This window comes from Monomorium pharaonis, chromosome 2, assembly GCF_013373865.1.
Source record: "Monomorium pharaonis isolate MP-MQ-018 chromosome 2, ASM1337386v2, whole genome shotgun sequence".
Classification (NCBI taxonomy): domain Eukaryota; kingdom Metazoa; phylum Arthropoda; class Insecta; order Hymenoptera; family Formicidae; genus Monomorium; species Monomorium pharaonis.
Window position 1 is genome coordinate 5,721,611 of NC_050468.1, and position 16,067 is coordinate 5,737,677.

General features: G+C 36.3%; 3 protein-coding genes across 5 annotated transcripts; 2 read left to right on the top strand and 1 right to left on the bottom strand.

Moving 5' to 3' along the window:
• The first annotated feature begins 200 nt into the window (after window positions 1-200).
• Window positions 201-2,762, top strand: LOC105834294 (ataxin-3). 3 transcript variants are annotated; one of them, XM_028194508.2, is made up of 5 exons: window positions 201-487; window positions 581-751; window positions 964-1,100; window positions 1,610-1,764; window positions 1,848-2,762. In XM_028194508.2, exons 1-5 carry the CDS (start codon window positions 464-466, stop codon window positions 2,486-2,488), a joined length of 1,128 nt encoding a protein of 375 aa, XP_028050309.1. In that variant the 5' UTR covers window positions 201-463; the 3' UTR covers window positions 2,489-2,762. The 3 variants fall into 3 exon arrangements, with proteins under 3 accessions (XP_028050309.1, XP_028050310.1, XP_012532114.1); XM_028194509.2 differs by having other exon boundaries at window positions 1,703-1,764; XM_012676660.3 differs by having other exon boundaries at window positions 581-745; window positions 1,848-2,488.
• A 1,277-nt stretch (window positions 2,763-4,039) lies between these two features.
• LOC105834302 (cold shock domain-containing protein E1) lies at window positions 4,040-10,426 on the top strand. Its single transcript, XM_012676691.3, has 11 exons — window positions 4,040-4,339; window positions 5,584-6,916; window positions 7,004-7,180; window positions 7,271-7,461; window positions 7,689-7,899; window positions 7,972-8,198; window positions 8,334-8,595; window positions 8,708-8,935; window positions 9,026-9,231; window positions 9,334-9,921; window positions 9,987-10,426. The coding sequence occupies exons 2-11, from the start codon at window positions 6,509-6,511 to the stop codon at window positions 10,153-10,155; spliced, it is 2,667 nt and encodes an 888-aa protein (XP_012532145.1). The 5' UTR covers window positions 4,040-4,339; window positions 5,584-6,508; the 3' UTR covers window positions 10,156-10,426.
• Window positions 10,427-11,740: 1,314 nt separating this feature from the next.
• On the bottom strand, window positions 11,741-15,992 carry LOC105834309 (adhesive plaque matrix protein 2). The gene is made up of 5 exons (XM_028194510.2): window positions 15,881-15,992; window positions 14,132-14,564; window positions 12,417-12,557; window positions 12,175-12,306; window positions 11,741-11,939 (listed from the first exon to the last, which is right to left on the bottom strand). The coding sequence occupies exons 2-5, from the start codon at window positions 14,178-14,180 to the stop codon at window positions 11,875-11,877; spliced, it is 387 nt and encodes a 128-aa protein (XP_028050311.1). The 5' UTR covers window positions 14,181-14,564; window positions 15,881-15,992; the 3' UTR covers window positions 11,741-11,874.
• Window positions 15,993-16,067: the final 75 nt, after the last annotated feature.

Genomic DNA, 16,067 nt, shown 5'->3' on the forward strand with positions numbered 1-16,067 from the left:
ACTCTTTTAATAATTTATATAGTTCGCCGCGAGACGCGACGAACGGAGGAATCGATGCCCCTCCGTAGACGTCAAGGGGTGCAGACGCATAATCCGCTCTTTGAAAACGTGCGCGCGTCCAACCCGGAAACGGCTGACCGAAACGTCGCCGCACGGCGCAGGCGTGCCTTGACGGGTGTCGAACGAGAGAGCGCACCTCTACACTCTACCGTTGGTCATCCTGAGTAAAGGTGAATTCTCGTGGAAACTTATCTGGCACTTCCGGCAGCTCCGGACTGATGGATGCGATGCGATGGTCGTCGTTCGTTCGTGACCGTAGCCTGAAAATATTTTTGCGGATGACGTTCTCTCGCGTGCCTGAGATCGGCCGGGGGACATTACGTTTACGGTTATTATTACGCGACTAAACACGGGCACGAAGCCTGTATCCGTTATCCGCGGTGTCGCCGGGGGAGCTTGTGCAATGGAGAGTATATTTCACGAGAAGGTAAATGACGCCGCCGTGCGCGACGATTAACTCGACGACGAGCGACGTGGATGCTCTCGCGCAATGTTCTCTCGCGATGATTTTTTTTCGCAGCAAGAGGGATACCTGTGCGCCCAGCACTGCCTGAACGCGCTTCTGCAAGGTCCGTACTTCAACGCCGTGGACCTGGCGAATTTCGGCCACCAGATGGACGAGGAGGAGAGAATCCGGATGGCCGAGTCGGGCATCGACAGCGAGGATTACAAGCTATTCCTCGAGGTAAACGTACGTCGCGCGTTCGAGCGTCTCGGCGTATGATTCGCAAAATGCTCGGCAGCGTCACGCAAAGTTCAGATTACGGATTAAGACATTTGCATACCTTGAAAAGAAAAAAAATTTCCCTTACAATGAACGCTTGACGTTGCTTTTATCACCGCCGAGAGAGCAAGTATCATGTGTGTGTATGTGTGTAACAGCAAATTGCTTCTTATGTTTAGCAACCATCGGGAAACATGGACGACAGTGGATACTTTTCAGTTCAAGTTATTAGCAGTGCTTTGAAAGTTTGGGGTTTAGAGCTGATTCCATATAACAGCACAGAACCAACAGCATTACTGGCACAGAATGATCCTTCGTAGGTTATTGATAATTTGTTTCGAGTCAAATTATTGTCTTTGGACCTTCTGTTCTATTGCAGAAGAGCACTCTTTCCTAAGATTTCTTTGTTCTTAGAGCAATTATATAGAGCAATAACAGTAAATCACAGTTAACATATAAATTAATATACAGTAGAACCTTGTTATCCTTCCTAATGTCAAATGTATCGAGTCCGTTTCATAATCCAATCAGTTCATATTTGCAGCAATATATTCTTATATTACGTCTATCTAATGTACCAAATTGTCAATTTTATTTGAAATTTTAGAAAGGTCAGTTGATTTTTACTATAAAATGCAACTTTTATTATTTGACTTAGAGCTAGTCTGTATTAGGATAATCAAGGTTTTACTGTATTTACATTTATTTAGATTATACATTTGTGTCACCTACATTCTCTTATACTCTTCAAAGATGATAAAACGAGTAATTTTTGTTAATGATAATCTTATAAGATAATGCGTGAAGTGGCGATGTAATTTTCAGGCGGATGAGAGCATATATTTGTAATTATAAGGGACATTGGTTTACGATAAGAAAACTTGGAAACCAGTGGTTTAATTTAAATTCAATGCTTAGCGGACCTCAGCTTATATCAGACACGTACCTCACAATGTACCTAGCTCAATTGTTACAAGAAGGTAAGCGCACACATAATAAAAATGAGTTAGTAATGAAAAACACGTCAATCAAGAGATATGTCAAATGCCGATCTTTCTTATAGGTTATTCTATTTTTATCGTTATTGGTACCCTTCCGCAATGCCCCGCTGAAGACGTTCTTCTGAAAAATCCTATAGTTGCGACGAAGAGCAGTTCAAATGCAGAATCAAAGTCCACATCCAAAGGCAATCGTTTGGGCACCAAGCTGGAGGACGAGATTATGAAAACTGCACTTGCAATGGGAGAGGTGAAGGTCCCACAACCATCCTCAAGTGCGACCAGAAACGTGTCCTCGCTCTTGCACAAATCCGAACTGTCCACGGACGGATCTCGCGAAAGGATAATCCCGATAAGAGTCGAAGGCAGGGAGGAGAAGAGCGACGACGAGGAGGAGGACGAAAACGTGCAATTGGCTAGAGCCTTACAAATGAGCTTGCAGAACGACGAGGACGACATGGACAAAACGCTCAAGTTGAGACTGGATCTTCATACTGACGACGGTATAAAGACGACGCATTTAGCGAACTCGGCGAACGATGTGGACGAGGACGACGAGTTGAGACGAGCCTTGCAGCTCAGTCTCGAATGCGTAACCGCCCCGTCGACGCCCGATCCCGAGGATCTGCGCTGGCGTCGGCTAAATCACTTCGGCATCTACTCGAGGACATCCAGCAGTGAAGCTCCCGCGAAGCTGAACACTTAACAATAAGCGCGAACTTTCTACACAAATTATCTGTTACTAAACTGACTCTGCTGTAAATTAATACATTCGAGTAGTTGCGCTCGAGAAAATACGTCACTTTGTATACTAATGATAAGAGAGCAACAATGATAGGAGAGGCACCCTTGTCACAAAATGAGATTGAGGTACATTTCCGATTCCTCCGAGACCGAGTGGGGCTCTTGTTAACTTCTTGTTCTCCCTCTCAATTTTGTTATACTAATCGTTCTCGGAATAAAAATGTTTGAACAAGAAATCTGCCGTTGCTGACCAATTCAGATTGTACATGTGTGTGTGTGTATGTGTGTATGTATATATATGTATGTATGTATGTATGTATGTATAAATGTGTGTGACAGTTTATATATAATTTATTTAAAATACATTATAAAATATATTTGAAAAAAAGAACCGATCTAATATAAAAGATATAACGATATCGCTTTAAATATATGTATACATTTAATGAGAAGAGATTGAAATATTTCTTAGATCAGTCCATTGTGTTTATTTTTTCTGCCAATGTAGATTAAGAATACATTTTCGAGTTAAGTAATACGTTTTCGAAATAACGAAAGGTTACTAATTCCGTTCTATTCTGTTGGGTGTCAGATTGTACGCGCGCGCAGATCCTATTTTCTACTGCCAAACTACCTGGCTCTTCCGGTTAAACACATGTTGATGCGAACGCTTATTTAGTGACATGTCTTGACCAAGGCTGCATCTGTTCAATTCGCTGATGTTTATTGTTAGCATTTTGTTTATTGAATTAATTTTTTAAATCGGGGAAAAATAGAATGTAAGTATTAAACAAAGATTAAAATTAATCTACAAAACGCGGTGGAAATCAAAGAATGGACATCAAAAATGATCTCATTGAAACTGATTAATTTAACTGACGATTAAATTTTTCGAATAAGTCCTTGTACGATTTTTTCAACATAGAATTATTAATTTTTTATTAGGATGAAAAGAAAAATAGAAAGAAAAGGATGACGGATTGTCTGGTCGAAAATATTGTTTCAGCGATTCTGTTGATAACCAATTAAATTAATTCGAGTTTGATTGAGATCACATCCTTAAAGAAACATTCAAACCCGGAAGAATTCACTCTTTAGAGAGGATCAACTAGAAATGACATTAATGAAAGTAATGAAAACGAAAAGTCTCTCGAGAATAATTCTCATAATGCGGTTTCTCTGTCAATGTCAATTTCGCGAAATCCTCGAGGAAACAAGAAAATACATTTCTGGCCTGAAAAATTATACGCGGTGCACCGCGTTCGAGAAAGATCGACAGGGAAAAAAAGCCTGCTTTAAGGGCGCGTTTCCATTACCCGGAACTCCCTATCGAGGATCGGAGCGCGCGTGCGCGCAGGAAACTCGTGGTCGTCGTGCTGTGCCGCCGCTGAGGATGTTGCGAGCGGCCGACAGTGCTGCCAGACCCCCCGCCATGGGTCAAGCCGCGCATGTGTAATGGATGGCAAATACAGTTATGTGTATTATGGGCGCTTAATTTTGGCGGGCCCAGTACTCTCAGTACAGAGGATATCTCAGTAGTATTTTTGCCAAATAAAATATTTTTCTTAATTACAGAAAAATGTGTATTTTTTATCATTATGTGAACATTCTACTCTCTACTTATCCACGCACACCTGAGTGTGTAGTCACAAGAGTCTACAGATTTGTGATACGTTACTGTATTTCAACTCGTAAGCGCATGCGTCGGCCTACCGTGCCGGGCAACCCGGCAAAATCTGGCAGCTCTGGCGGCCGAGCGCCGAATGTTGACATTCAACATGGCGGCATGTCGTCAGTGCTGTGCTGTGTCGTGGTGAGTCTCGTAAATCCTCTCGGCGCCCAGTAATTGCGAGCTTTGTGTGGAAGGACGCGTCACCCGGGTCGGCGCGGTCCCCGGCGACGATCGCCGGTCAAGTCAGCGGCCAGGACACGCCCGGGTTGGGGGGCGCGTTGCGGAATCACGGTGGCGACCGCCGCGGCGAGATAAAGCGCTCCGCGACCTCATAAAAAAATCAACCTTGTAAAACTGCGGCGAGCCCAATATGATAACACCTTGAGACATGGAGAGCTGCCACGCCGGAGAGCGGGGAACGATTCGCGAACACTCCGGGGATCTTTCGGCGTCGGCCACGTCCACGATCATTCACGACGAGGGTCACTCGCTCGCTCGCTCGTCGCGATTGTTACTTTCTTTTTCGAATTTAACGCGGACGTTTTAGCATGCGTAATCGCATAGCTGGAGCAGCGATAGCGCGAGCGAGATGAGGCTCGAGGTGGAGATGGTAGCGTGGGTCCGAGGGTCATGACTCATGTATCCGTGCGCGGAACATATCCCACCGCGCCGTGCCTTTGCCTTTTCGTCACAGACACGCAATTTTGTCAAGCCGCCGTAACGAACACAGTGGATTTCGGTATTCCCTCCCCGTGGGTCAATGTCAAAGCATCGGATAATCGGACAGGAGTGTGTGTTTGTCTCACCGCGGTAGTGCTATAAATAAACGCGTTGTTATTTTGCCTTGATCGCTCGTCTCTTCTCTCGACTCCGGACAATTTTTCTTTATGTCCCTGCAGGGATGTAGTAATAACCTACCTACCTACGTAGGTCCGATCACGTGCGCTTGAGGACGTGTCGGAGTGTGTCGAAATTCGCACGTGTGTTGGATTTTTTGTGCGCCTCATCAACGATTTTAAATTGATTTTTATTTAAATCTACGAGAAAAGCTGTTGTGTTATAGCAGAGTATAAGATCCCTGGTGTTTTCTGCCACTGATATTTTTTTAATGCAATAAATATGATTAATTTTTTGTATTCTTTTTACTTTGAACAATATTATTTCTATAATTTCTCTATTTTACATAATAAAATATTTATTTTATGTAGGCTCTATTTGATTTGTGTTACAAAGTATTATAAAAATTAATTTTTAGTATATTGAAAGATAAAAAGTAATGTTTGTATATACAGAGCTCGCAATTTATAAATAATATCTGAATATACTTTATGTTTGCAGAATGGTTTCTTTAGTAATTGTCTTAATTTTTGTAATTTTTTTTACAGCTTGTGTCATTGTTAGTTTAGGACACTTCTGAAACCAAGGATCACTGTAAATTCCACATTTAAAAGTTGAAGAAAGGAAACGTTACTCTAGAAATATTGAAAGAACACAATCAGACTCAGCACGCATTGAAGACATCTGAGGATTTTCAAATCAACATTTATCCTTTAAAATCTCCTATGTTTTTGATTTACTCCTTTTATAAAGGGATGACTGATGTTTAAAAGAAAAACACAGTTGTTCTAGTGCACGCTAAATTGAGTATTTATCAAACAATTGTTATAATATTCAAGCATATACGTATGGAAAGCATTGACAGTGTATGGTGTGCTAAGATTTTGTACTTGTATTAAGTCATAAATCAACATTAACTGCATCGTTCATTTGTATATTGTATACACAACAAGCCTTGTGAGCAAGAGATAGGTAAGCCAATAATAGTGACCGTGATTGTGATTGCGGCTGAGATTGTGCTGCTCCGTTTGGTTGCTAGAATATCTTTACCTGCGTTTATAAGGAGTGCCAAGTCTTTGTGTTGAGCCACATGGTACTCTAATGAATAAATCACGATAAACGCGTTAAAATAATTTCGAAGAGACCTCACTTCCACTTTCTGGTCACACAAAGGAGCCTGCATTTCTGCGGCATTTCAAGGAGCCACTCTTCCTCTTCATTAAGTTCTTGTAACATTATAATAGTGAACAAAGATATAAGGTACCAAGAACCGTTCTGTGATATCTATGTTAAACACTTAAATAATTGAAAAAAGACTAAAAATTTCTAAATATAAGTATATATATTATATATATATAGTGAGGTGAAACAGAAGTGTAAACGTAAAAAAATTAAGTAATTGTTTCAAGAGAAGAAAAGAGCTAAATTATACGTAAATATTATACACATAACACTGCGCAAATTCAAAAGACAATGTCAGACAACGTCATCAACAATCCTCAGTGGAAATCGTTCCAGCCGCCAATCATGAACTCTGACCCAGCAATACTTGATTATAAGTCTATGGCTATACCAAGTCCAAAAGCCATAACGGGATCTCATCAGCCGACGTCCAATAACTATCGAAATGGTACCAACTACAGCGGTGATCATTATATGGGTTCACATCCCGATTGTGGTAAAAATTCTACTACCAACTATGGAAGTTATCCTGGCACGCAATCATCGCCTCGCAATGGCGCTACAAGATTCCCGTTTGAATTCACGGGCATGGAGACAAATGCTGGTTATACGAACGAACCTGTTACCAATAATTCTACCTATCAGGATCAATCTGCTAATCAAGGAACACGGGAAACTGGTATAATTGAAAAGTTATTGGTAAGTACTACAGAGACGATAAAACTTAAATATGTATAGTTGTGAAATATATAAATAACTTATCTATAAATGGTTCTTATTCAACAGCACTCTTACGGATTCATACAATGCTGTGAAAGACAAGCGAGATTGTTTTTTCATTTTAGCCAATTTAGCGGTAATATTGAACATTTAAAGATTGGAGATCCAGTAGAATTTGAAATGACTTACGATCGACGAACGGGCAAGCCCATTGCAAGCACCGTTAGCAAAATCGCTCCAGTGGTTAGTAAAACAATAATAATGATGATAACGATAAGGGAATATCGAAAAGGATTCATAAGAAGTAAATGTGCGAATATAACATTCTTTTAGGCATTAGGAGATCAACGATGTATTGGTAATGTAACAACAGAGTTACAAGCTAGTGGTGATTCGCAGGGCCGTATCAGTTACGAAAACCGTGGGGAATGTTTTTTTCTGCCATATACCAAAGATGATGTTGAAGGGAATGTCACCTTACGTGCTGGTGATAAAGTATCATTTCAAATTGCTACTAATCAACGGTACGATATAAAATATTTGTTAAGGCTGGTTGTTCCAACTTCTTGGTAAATTTACTTATGAGATAAATATATGTTCGTCTATTTATTTAAGAAAAGAAATGAAGATAGACGCATGCTTACCTGGTAGGTAAATTTACCAAGAAGTTGGAACAACCGGCCCTTAATAAATCGAAACAAAAACTTATATAAGTAATAATTTTTTTTATACATATGCAAACACATTATAGAGGAAACTTAGGTGCATGTAATGTAAGGCTGGAAAATCCAGCACATCCAGTTCAATATCGTGGAGTGGTATGCTCAATGAAGGAAAATTTTGGTTTTATCGAGCGTGCTGATGTAGTCAAAGAAATATTCTTCCACTTTAGCGAGGCTAAATCTATGAAAGAACAACTTAGGCTAGGAGACGATGTGGAGTTTATAATACAAACGCGCAATGTAAGTAAGATAAAAACTGTAAGCATTACTTGAAATAAGAGATCTATAAGAAAAAATTTAACGCTGTTGCAGGGAAAAGAGGTAGCTTGCAACATTACAAAGTTACCGCCAGGCTCAATTGTGTTTGAGGAAGTAAGTAACGAAGTGGTGAAAGGGCAAGTGTTGAAACCATTAGAAAGAGGCAGTGCTCGTCATCAAAATGATCCGTTACCCGGTCGTATTCGATATAGAGACAGTGATCATTCTGAAGTTGAAGTACCTTTTGGTGATAAAGATCAAAAGGGAGATTTCACTCTTAGGTAATCTATACGGATCAATGAATGTATTTTTTTAAAACTAGGTTATATGAATGTATTTACCTAAAATGTTTTTTTAATAATGTATAATTATATACATTATAAAAATTGGATATTGTGATATGATTTCTTTAATAGGCATGGGGACTGGGTCCAATTTCGTATTGCAACAGATACTAGAGATCAGCTTAAAAGAGCTACAGAGATAATGTTATTACCAGAATCTTTCACTGTATCTGGAGAGAGACGAGAGCAAGGTGTAATACAATCTCTCAAGGATGGGTTTGGCTTTATTCGTTGTGTAGAAAGAGAACCCAGACTTTTCTTTCATTTTAATGAAGTTCTTGATGTTGATAGAGAAATTAGTGTAGGAGATGAAGTTGAATTTACAGTCGTACAAGTAAATATATATTTACATAATAACATACATTTTACTGGTTAACAAGATTCTGTTATTATTACAGTTTATTGTTTATCTTAATTATAAAATATTTTTATTCTTTTTTTATAAGGATCCGTCATCATCATTTTCTAATACTCGACAAAGTGCTATTAGACTGAAACATTTGCCAATGGGTACCGTAACATTTCAAACTATTATAGAGAAGGATATATTAGGTACCGTAGCACAGGACACAAATTCGGTGGAACCTGGCCTCATTAGTTATGGCCAGCAGAAGAGCATTATTTTTTTCTCCAAAGATTGCGATCCTAAACATATTCCAAAATTGGGTGATAAGGTAAATTGATACAAATTTATATGGAAAAATTGATCTGTATTCTACTTTTAAAAAACCATATGTTGTATTTTACTATAAATATTTTTATAGGTAATGTTCAGTATTGTTCAAGTGAAACGAAATAAAGAACTTGTTGCTGAAGACATATTTTTAGTAAATGCCGCTGGTGAAAAAATTCAAAATGTTAACAAAAAATCAAATGGACAAGTGTGTCAAGGTTTTATTGCTGCCCTTAAAGATGGGTTTGGCTTTATTGAGACAGTAAATCATGATAGAGAAATATTTTTTCACTACAGGTGAGTGTGTGTGTGTGTGTGTGTGTGATTTTATAGCAAACGCACGCGCGTGTGTGTGTATGTATATATATAAAATATTTATATGTAACATTTTATTTGCAGTAACTTTGAGGGAGACGCTAGTACATTGGAATTAGGAGCTGATATCGAATGTACAATTAGTAGTACGAGCAATGGAAGAGGTTCCGGAGGTTGCGTAGCTGCCGATCACGTTAAACTAATGCCTCGTGGAAGTATTCCCAGGCCAACAGCTGTCAGTGAGGTACTCGACGGCACTGTGGTACGACCATTACGAAGTGCAAATCCCGAACAGGCAGAGTACGCTGGTTTGATCAAGATAAATCCCAGTAACGAAGATGAAGAAACGCCAGAATATGAATTTGGAATTATGGGACTTTCTAACAAACGAGAGCTATTGCAGGCTGGCGATCCTGTCCAATTACAGGTCGATTCAGCAGGTCACGCTTGTAACATCATAGCCGTCAGAAAAAAAAGGAGAGCAACCGTAGACGCGATGAAAGGTCCTTTCGGCTTTCTTGCTTACGAAGTCGATGAGGGCAGAAAATTATTCTTCCATGTAAGTGAAGTTCAAGATCACGTTATGCTGCAGCCAGGAGATCAGGTGGAATTTGTTTTGGTTACTAATCAACGTACTGGCAAATCGTCAGCGTGCAACGTAACTCGATTAAGGTAAATTAAGTCTTTTTGTTTTTGTTCGTGGTGATGTAATTTTACGTACAATTTATTGTTTACAGCGATGCAGTTCAACAACGACCCGAGCGATTAATAAGTCGATTACGTACTACATCGTTGGAGGATACGGGCCCAAAATTAACTGTAGTTAGGCAACCAAGAGGGCCCGATGGTACGCGCGGGTTTAACCAGGAAAGATGTCAACGTACTCCTGGTGCCATAGAAGAATAATGCTCCTGGGCAGCTAATAAAATTGGACTATTAATTATCCAAATTGTAATCTACAATTTGTTTTTAGTCCATATACTTCGATACCGAGATTACTATTGTAAGCATGGTCGTAAACGTTTGCCAAATTCAGACTAATGTGACAACAATAATTATAATGATAATAATCTGAAAATGGATGGTGACCAAAAGGGCCGAAAATAATATAAAAGTAAAAAAAGAAAAAAAAAGAACAACGACTCATTTTATCACCTCATAAGGGAGGAAATGGGAAGAAAAAGAAAAAAGCGGTTTATCTTGCATTCAGATAATATTAGAATTTACTCTAATACGTAATTGGTTTCTCTCTTTAGTTGATTTCACGCATCTTCATGATTCTTTATTTCTAAGCTGCTTATTCGAGGTTATTTTTCTGAACATATTGAATATAGTTTATAAGATTTGTCGAAAATTTTTATTAGTAGTTTTTATTTTCGCGAAAGTTCGATAAATACATCAATTCGTTACTTAGAAATAAAATACCAAAAGAACCAGAATACTTACAGGATTGCTAGCTACTGTTTGTATCTGAGATAACTTTGTATTTATAAAAAGTATGTCTTATATATGATATGTTGATATACAATCTTTATTATCTTTTTATATATGATTTATTTCGAAACTTGTTTTACCTATCATGTACATCATGTGTAATATAAATGTACAATGGGTAAAAGAAAAGAAAAAAATTACACAAATACGAGAAGTCTACGTAATATTGGTACAAAGAAGTTTGAAGGAAAACATCTCACACTACAGATTTTTTTACCGGATATTGCTGAATAATTTTATTACAAGCAGTGTGTATTTTGTTGTAATAAATTACGATATCGAGTCACTCTGTTAAAATGTCTATAAATTTGTAAAAAAGGAAGAGCTATGACTGGCCGACTGTTTATCTTAGGTATTATACACACATACATACATGCATACATACATGCATACATACTACATACATATATATACATACGTACATACATTCATACATACATACACACACACACACACACACACACACACATCATACATACATCATACATACATACATACATATATACGTACATACATGTCGTTAAGTTCCTCTAATGCAGTGTTGTAAAATCAAATTAGTATTATTAATTCTGTGGATATGCAACAGTGGAAATTATAAAAAAAATTATGTAAAGAGTAAGAAATCAAGTTTTATAAGTTTTGCCATCTGAAACGGTAAGCGAGGTACGTGTGGCATTATTGTAGAGATACGAAAGAAATAACTAAAGTAAAATAAGGTAAAGTACATAACACAAGCACGATACAAACTAAGCGCTTGTCCCGAAACTCATGGATCCAACACATCATGTGCATACATATTGTAAAATTATTGATGAATAAACAGTGGAAGCATCGAAATACATCTGCCTTCTATAAAACATCAAAGCTCTTTTAAAATTACGAAGTTATTTGCAGTGTAACTTCAATAAACTTGCCGAGATATTTCCAAGAGATATCGCGATTACAAAATGTCTCAGGAGTATTGTGAATGAAGATGAAAAATGAGAAATGGCGCATCATCTGTGTGTTTCAATATTTATTATGTATGTACAAAGATGTGTAAATATGTTTTATGGAATGCGTTTCTTTACCTGTATGTATCATATTAAGACAAATTTGAGTTTCAGATGAAAGTAAGAGGAAACAATCAAGTTAGATCACGACACACTCGTAAGGGAATTGTCCTCGGAAATGTGTACTGTTTGGTCGTGGACAAGCTGTAATATATAATTATTTATATTAACTTTTCTTCATTTTTTGCATTATCGTAATACACTTTCTATGTTGAGAAAAATTCGACAAATGCGAGAACTTTTTAATAATATACCATTTTTTCTACTTCTAAAATGTCCTTTAGTTTTAATTCTATTTAATTATTCAAGTAATTTTTTTTATATGCGAAGATTTAATGTGAAAAGATCAAATTATTTATGAATTGAAGGAGATACTGACGTGTCTCACAGTAAGTGCCGTAAAATCCGGTTCCTTCACAGCGACATTTAAATCCTGGCTCCGACGATATTTGAGAACACGAACCTTCATTTAGGCACGGTTTCGATCGAGAACATATATCGCTACGTCTTCCTGCAACGGAACAAATTAAAACTCTTAAAAAGCATATAAAGTATAACATCAGTATGTCTTATTCTACAGATTTAGCAGATCAAGTAAGCGCAAATATACTTTGTCTTTACCTTTTAGCGCTAATTTGCAATCGTCATTGTTGTCATATCTGTATTCGGATTTACAGCCGTAACCGCAACTGCATTGCGCATTATAAATGCGGCATCCATATCGCATCTGATCCAATTCACATCCCTTCGATGATATAACACCTGGCAAAAAAACTTAACGTTAATTAGATTTTAATGAGTTGAATAGGACAATATTATTGAACTATTTAAGAGAAAAATTACAAATTTAACAGAATACCTGACATTTTTTAAATAACAAATATTTTAACTGAAATAATTTTTTGTTAAAAACCATATATATGATTTTCAAGTAACTACGCACAAAGACAAAGAATCTAATAAATTAAGCTGTACGAGAAAATACATTGCTTCTCTATTAATTTTACAAATTGTCTTTAACAGAATTTTAACTTTAAATTTAATAATACACAAAATATAATGTTGAATACAAAAAGGATGCGATAAATAATGAACTCTTTAAATATTTTTCATTAAAATTTTATATATTGTCGAAGAAACTTGCAATAAAAAGGGTATGTATGTGTATTTGATGATTCTAAAATAATAGTAAAAAAATAAAGAAAGTATAATAAATGTCTTATGCCGAAACCTATTTTACTATATGTATTACGCGTTCATTTATAATTATTTTAATGCGTTAGAATTGATAGACGCGAGTCTATTAATTAGGTTCTATGTTTATTAAATGTCTGCATTATTTTTAGGTGAATATATCACAAATATAGTGGAAATATCTACGGTTTATTTACCCCAAAGGAGATAGTGACGCTTTAGTGGAGGCGAATGTTTGCGACCGGATGTAGCCGGTTGCACTTCCCACTTGTCTAAATTGATAAGCGTTTCACGAGATAGAGGATACCATGGCGTGGGCTAATCGATTTTTAGTTTCATTTACTCTCGACCTAATGTATGACATTCGCAATCTCTATTTTGTCAATATGCGGATGTTGCATATATATGCAATTTTTAATTTTTTGCAACGCTAGCGCAACTTTCTTCATGCGATTCATTCAAGGGTAATTATTAATTACAGACGATACGGCTTATTGTAACGGTGTAATCAGTAAAGAAGGCGTGTGTGGGATGTTCATCATTGAAAGTGCTGTTCGTTATCAGTATAATGGGTTTATCATTTGATTACTCAGAAAATAAACTGAGAGCGCGTTTCATACATATATTAATTGCTGCTGTTCATATTCTATGGGAAATTAGTTTTGCGGAGGAGACCGTGATAATTTCGAAAAATATTAAAGTTTTTATTAAATTAAAACTCTGCTTTTAATGGTGTAATGATTTATACTGAAATACTATAAGAAACTAATTTAGAACTTATAATTTATTAGCGTTTAGCGAATTTGTCTAACAGAAAAAGATTAAATAAGAGTCATGTTTTATGTTGTAGAGGATAGAATATAATAAGAAAGGTAAATCATAGATTAATAAATCAGATAAAATTGAGTCTTAAACTGAGAAATATCTTCGATATGTTAAAAATCTAATGAGTATTAATTTTTATTTACCACATATAACAGTTAATTATAATCTCTGACATTTATGTACTTAATTAGCTTTATCAAAATCTTTGTGATATATACCTTATTTAAACATTTAATGATCCGTGAATCTTTAAAGTGTCTTTTTATCTATGCAAAATTTATAATCTATTGTTTGAAACGCATTATAATATAACATACCCATTGTTAAAAGGAGTAGAGCAACCATTAGCATCAATCTTGGTAACATTATGTTCGGATGAGGTGAAACAAAAGAGACGTTAAAAAATCCCGCGAAGGATATCGTGGCTGGCGATAATCCAAGACAGCAACTTGAAGGGGAGATCGTCGACCGCTTAGCGTTTTCTTTTGTCGGTCCAGTGTCAAAGGTCAACACAGGGGACACGGGATCAATGCGATCTCTCTCCACACGCGCGTTCCCTCGTCGACGCTGCAACGGGAGAAGCGCTCGCCGTGTCGTTCGGGGACAATGCAGCAGCCGAGTCAACCGAACCCGTTGACTCGTGGCAGCTAACTGTCGTGGACCGTTAAACTAGTTATGATCGTGCGGAAACCGTCCAATCGCTGAAGAACTGCGTGGGGTGCATCTCAACGTCCGCCGATATCCGCAGCACTGTTCGAGACACAAAATTATACAATGTTAATTAAATACATTAACAAGAATAAAATTCATTTGTAATATACGCACTGGTAAAATTAAATATTGTATAAGAAAAGACAAATTTTTAATAATTTATTACATTTTCTTGTAAATCTTGGAATTTTTTGTTTTTAAAATGTGTAAAAAATTAAAATATTTGAAGAATGTTTAAAAAGACTTATTATTTCTTGCATGATTATAATGATCATAATAAATCATTATAATAAAATAAAGTGTGAAGTTTAAAATATGGTGTGTGTGTGTGTGTGTGTGTGTGTGTGTGTTGTATATATATATATGTATACTATATATGTATGTATAGTATATATATATTACTATTTACAATGTTTTTATATACTGATTTCTCAATTGATTTAAGATTATACATGTATTTTATTTTCTGATAAAATTTTATGAATTCAGCTTTCATACGCTATCGCTGTGCAACTATATGTATGATACAAAATTATCAATCTTTACAATTCAGTATGTCTATTTTCGTCATGAAAAAAATTGCGTCTCCTTTTAGATTCAAGACAAAAAGTCGTGATGCGAAGAATTGCAGATAATTGTTGAATTGATAAATCTAACAGGCAACAGTTGAATATGGCCATTGTTATTAATCTTCTATACAGAGAGAATAAAAATATTACAATTAAGATGAAATATTGTTGAACATGTATCAATTAAAAAAAATAAGGCGTTTGTTTTAAAAAATAAAAATTTTTATGTACACATTCGAAATATATTTAATTTTCTTCTAATAAACCAGCAATGATTTGCTCAATCTTTTATTTCTTATCAGTGCATATGCATGCGTGTTACATAAAACTCAAAGAACAAAGGCAATAATATCTAACATATAAAACAATTCTACTATATTTCAATCTTAGCGAAAATTTATGAATATCGATTATCAATTGACACAGTCATCAGGATAACTAGAAATAATCTAATCTGAAATTACTTTCGTTTTCGAGTTTTTCATATGTGAAATTCTTTTCTATACTATAATACTCTATAATAATTAGCTCGTGCAAGATCTAAACTAACGGATTTACCAATATATCATAATGTGCTATCGCCTTTTAGAATTCGATAACATTTGACACTAGCAGCTCTAAGTCCAGAAATTAATGGAATGTGTGTCATGGAGACAGACCCGTAAAATTTATCATTCTTGACAAAGTAATAAGATTTAATAAATTCATGAGATCAAGATTAATATATCAATGATGCATCATCATTGTATAAACAATACTGCACAAGATACGAAATGTAATAGTCACCCAACATTGTAATGTTGATCCTTCGTAGACGCAGACACCGTAGACATTAGAAGATTCTTCGACAAATCCTTGTCAAATTTCTTTTAAAGAAAAAACGGCTGATCCTTTCTTTTTACTATTCATGGAATAATTTGAAAAATCGCCTAGGCCTTTAATTCCTATGTATCTACAGAGTTAAAAGGAAAGT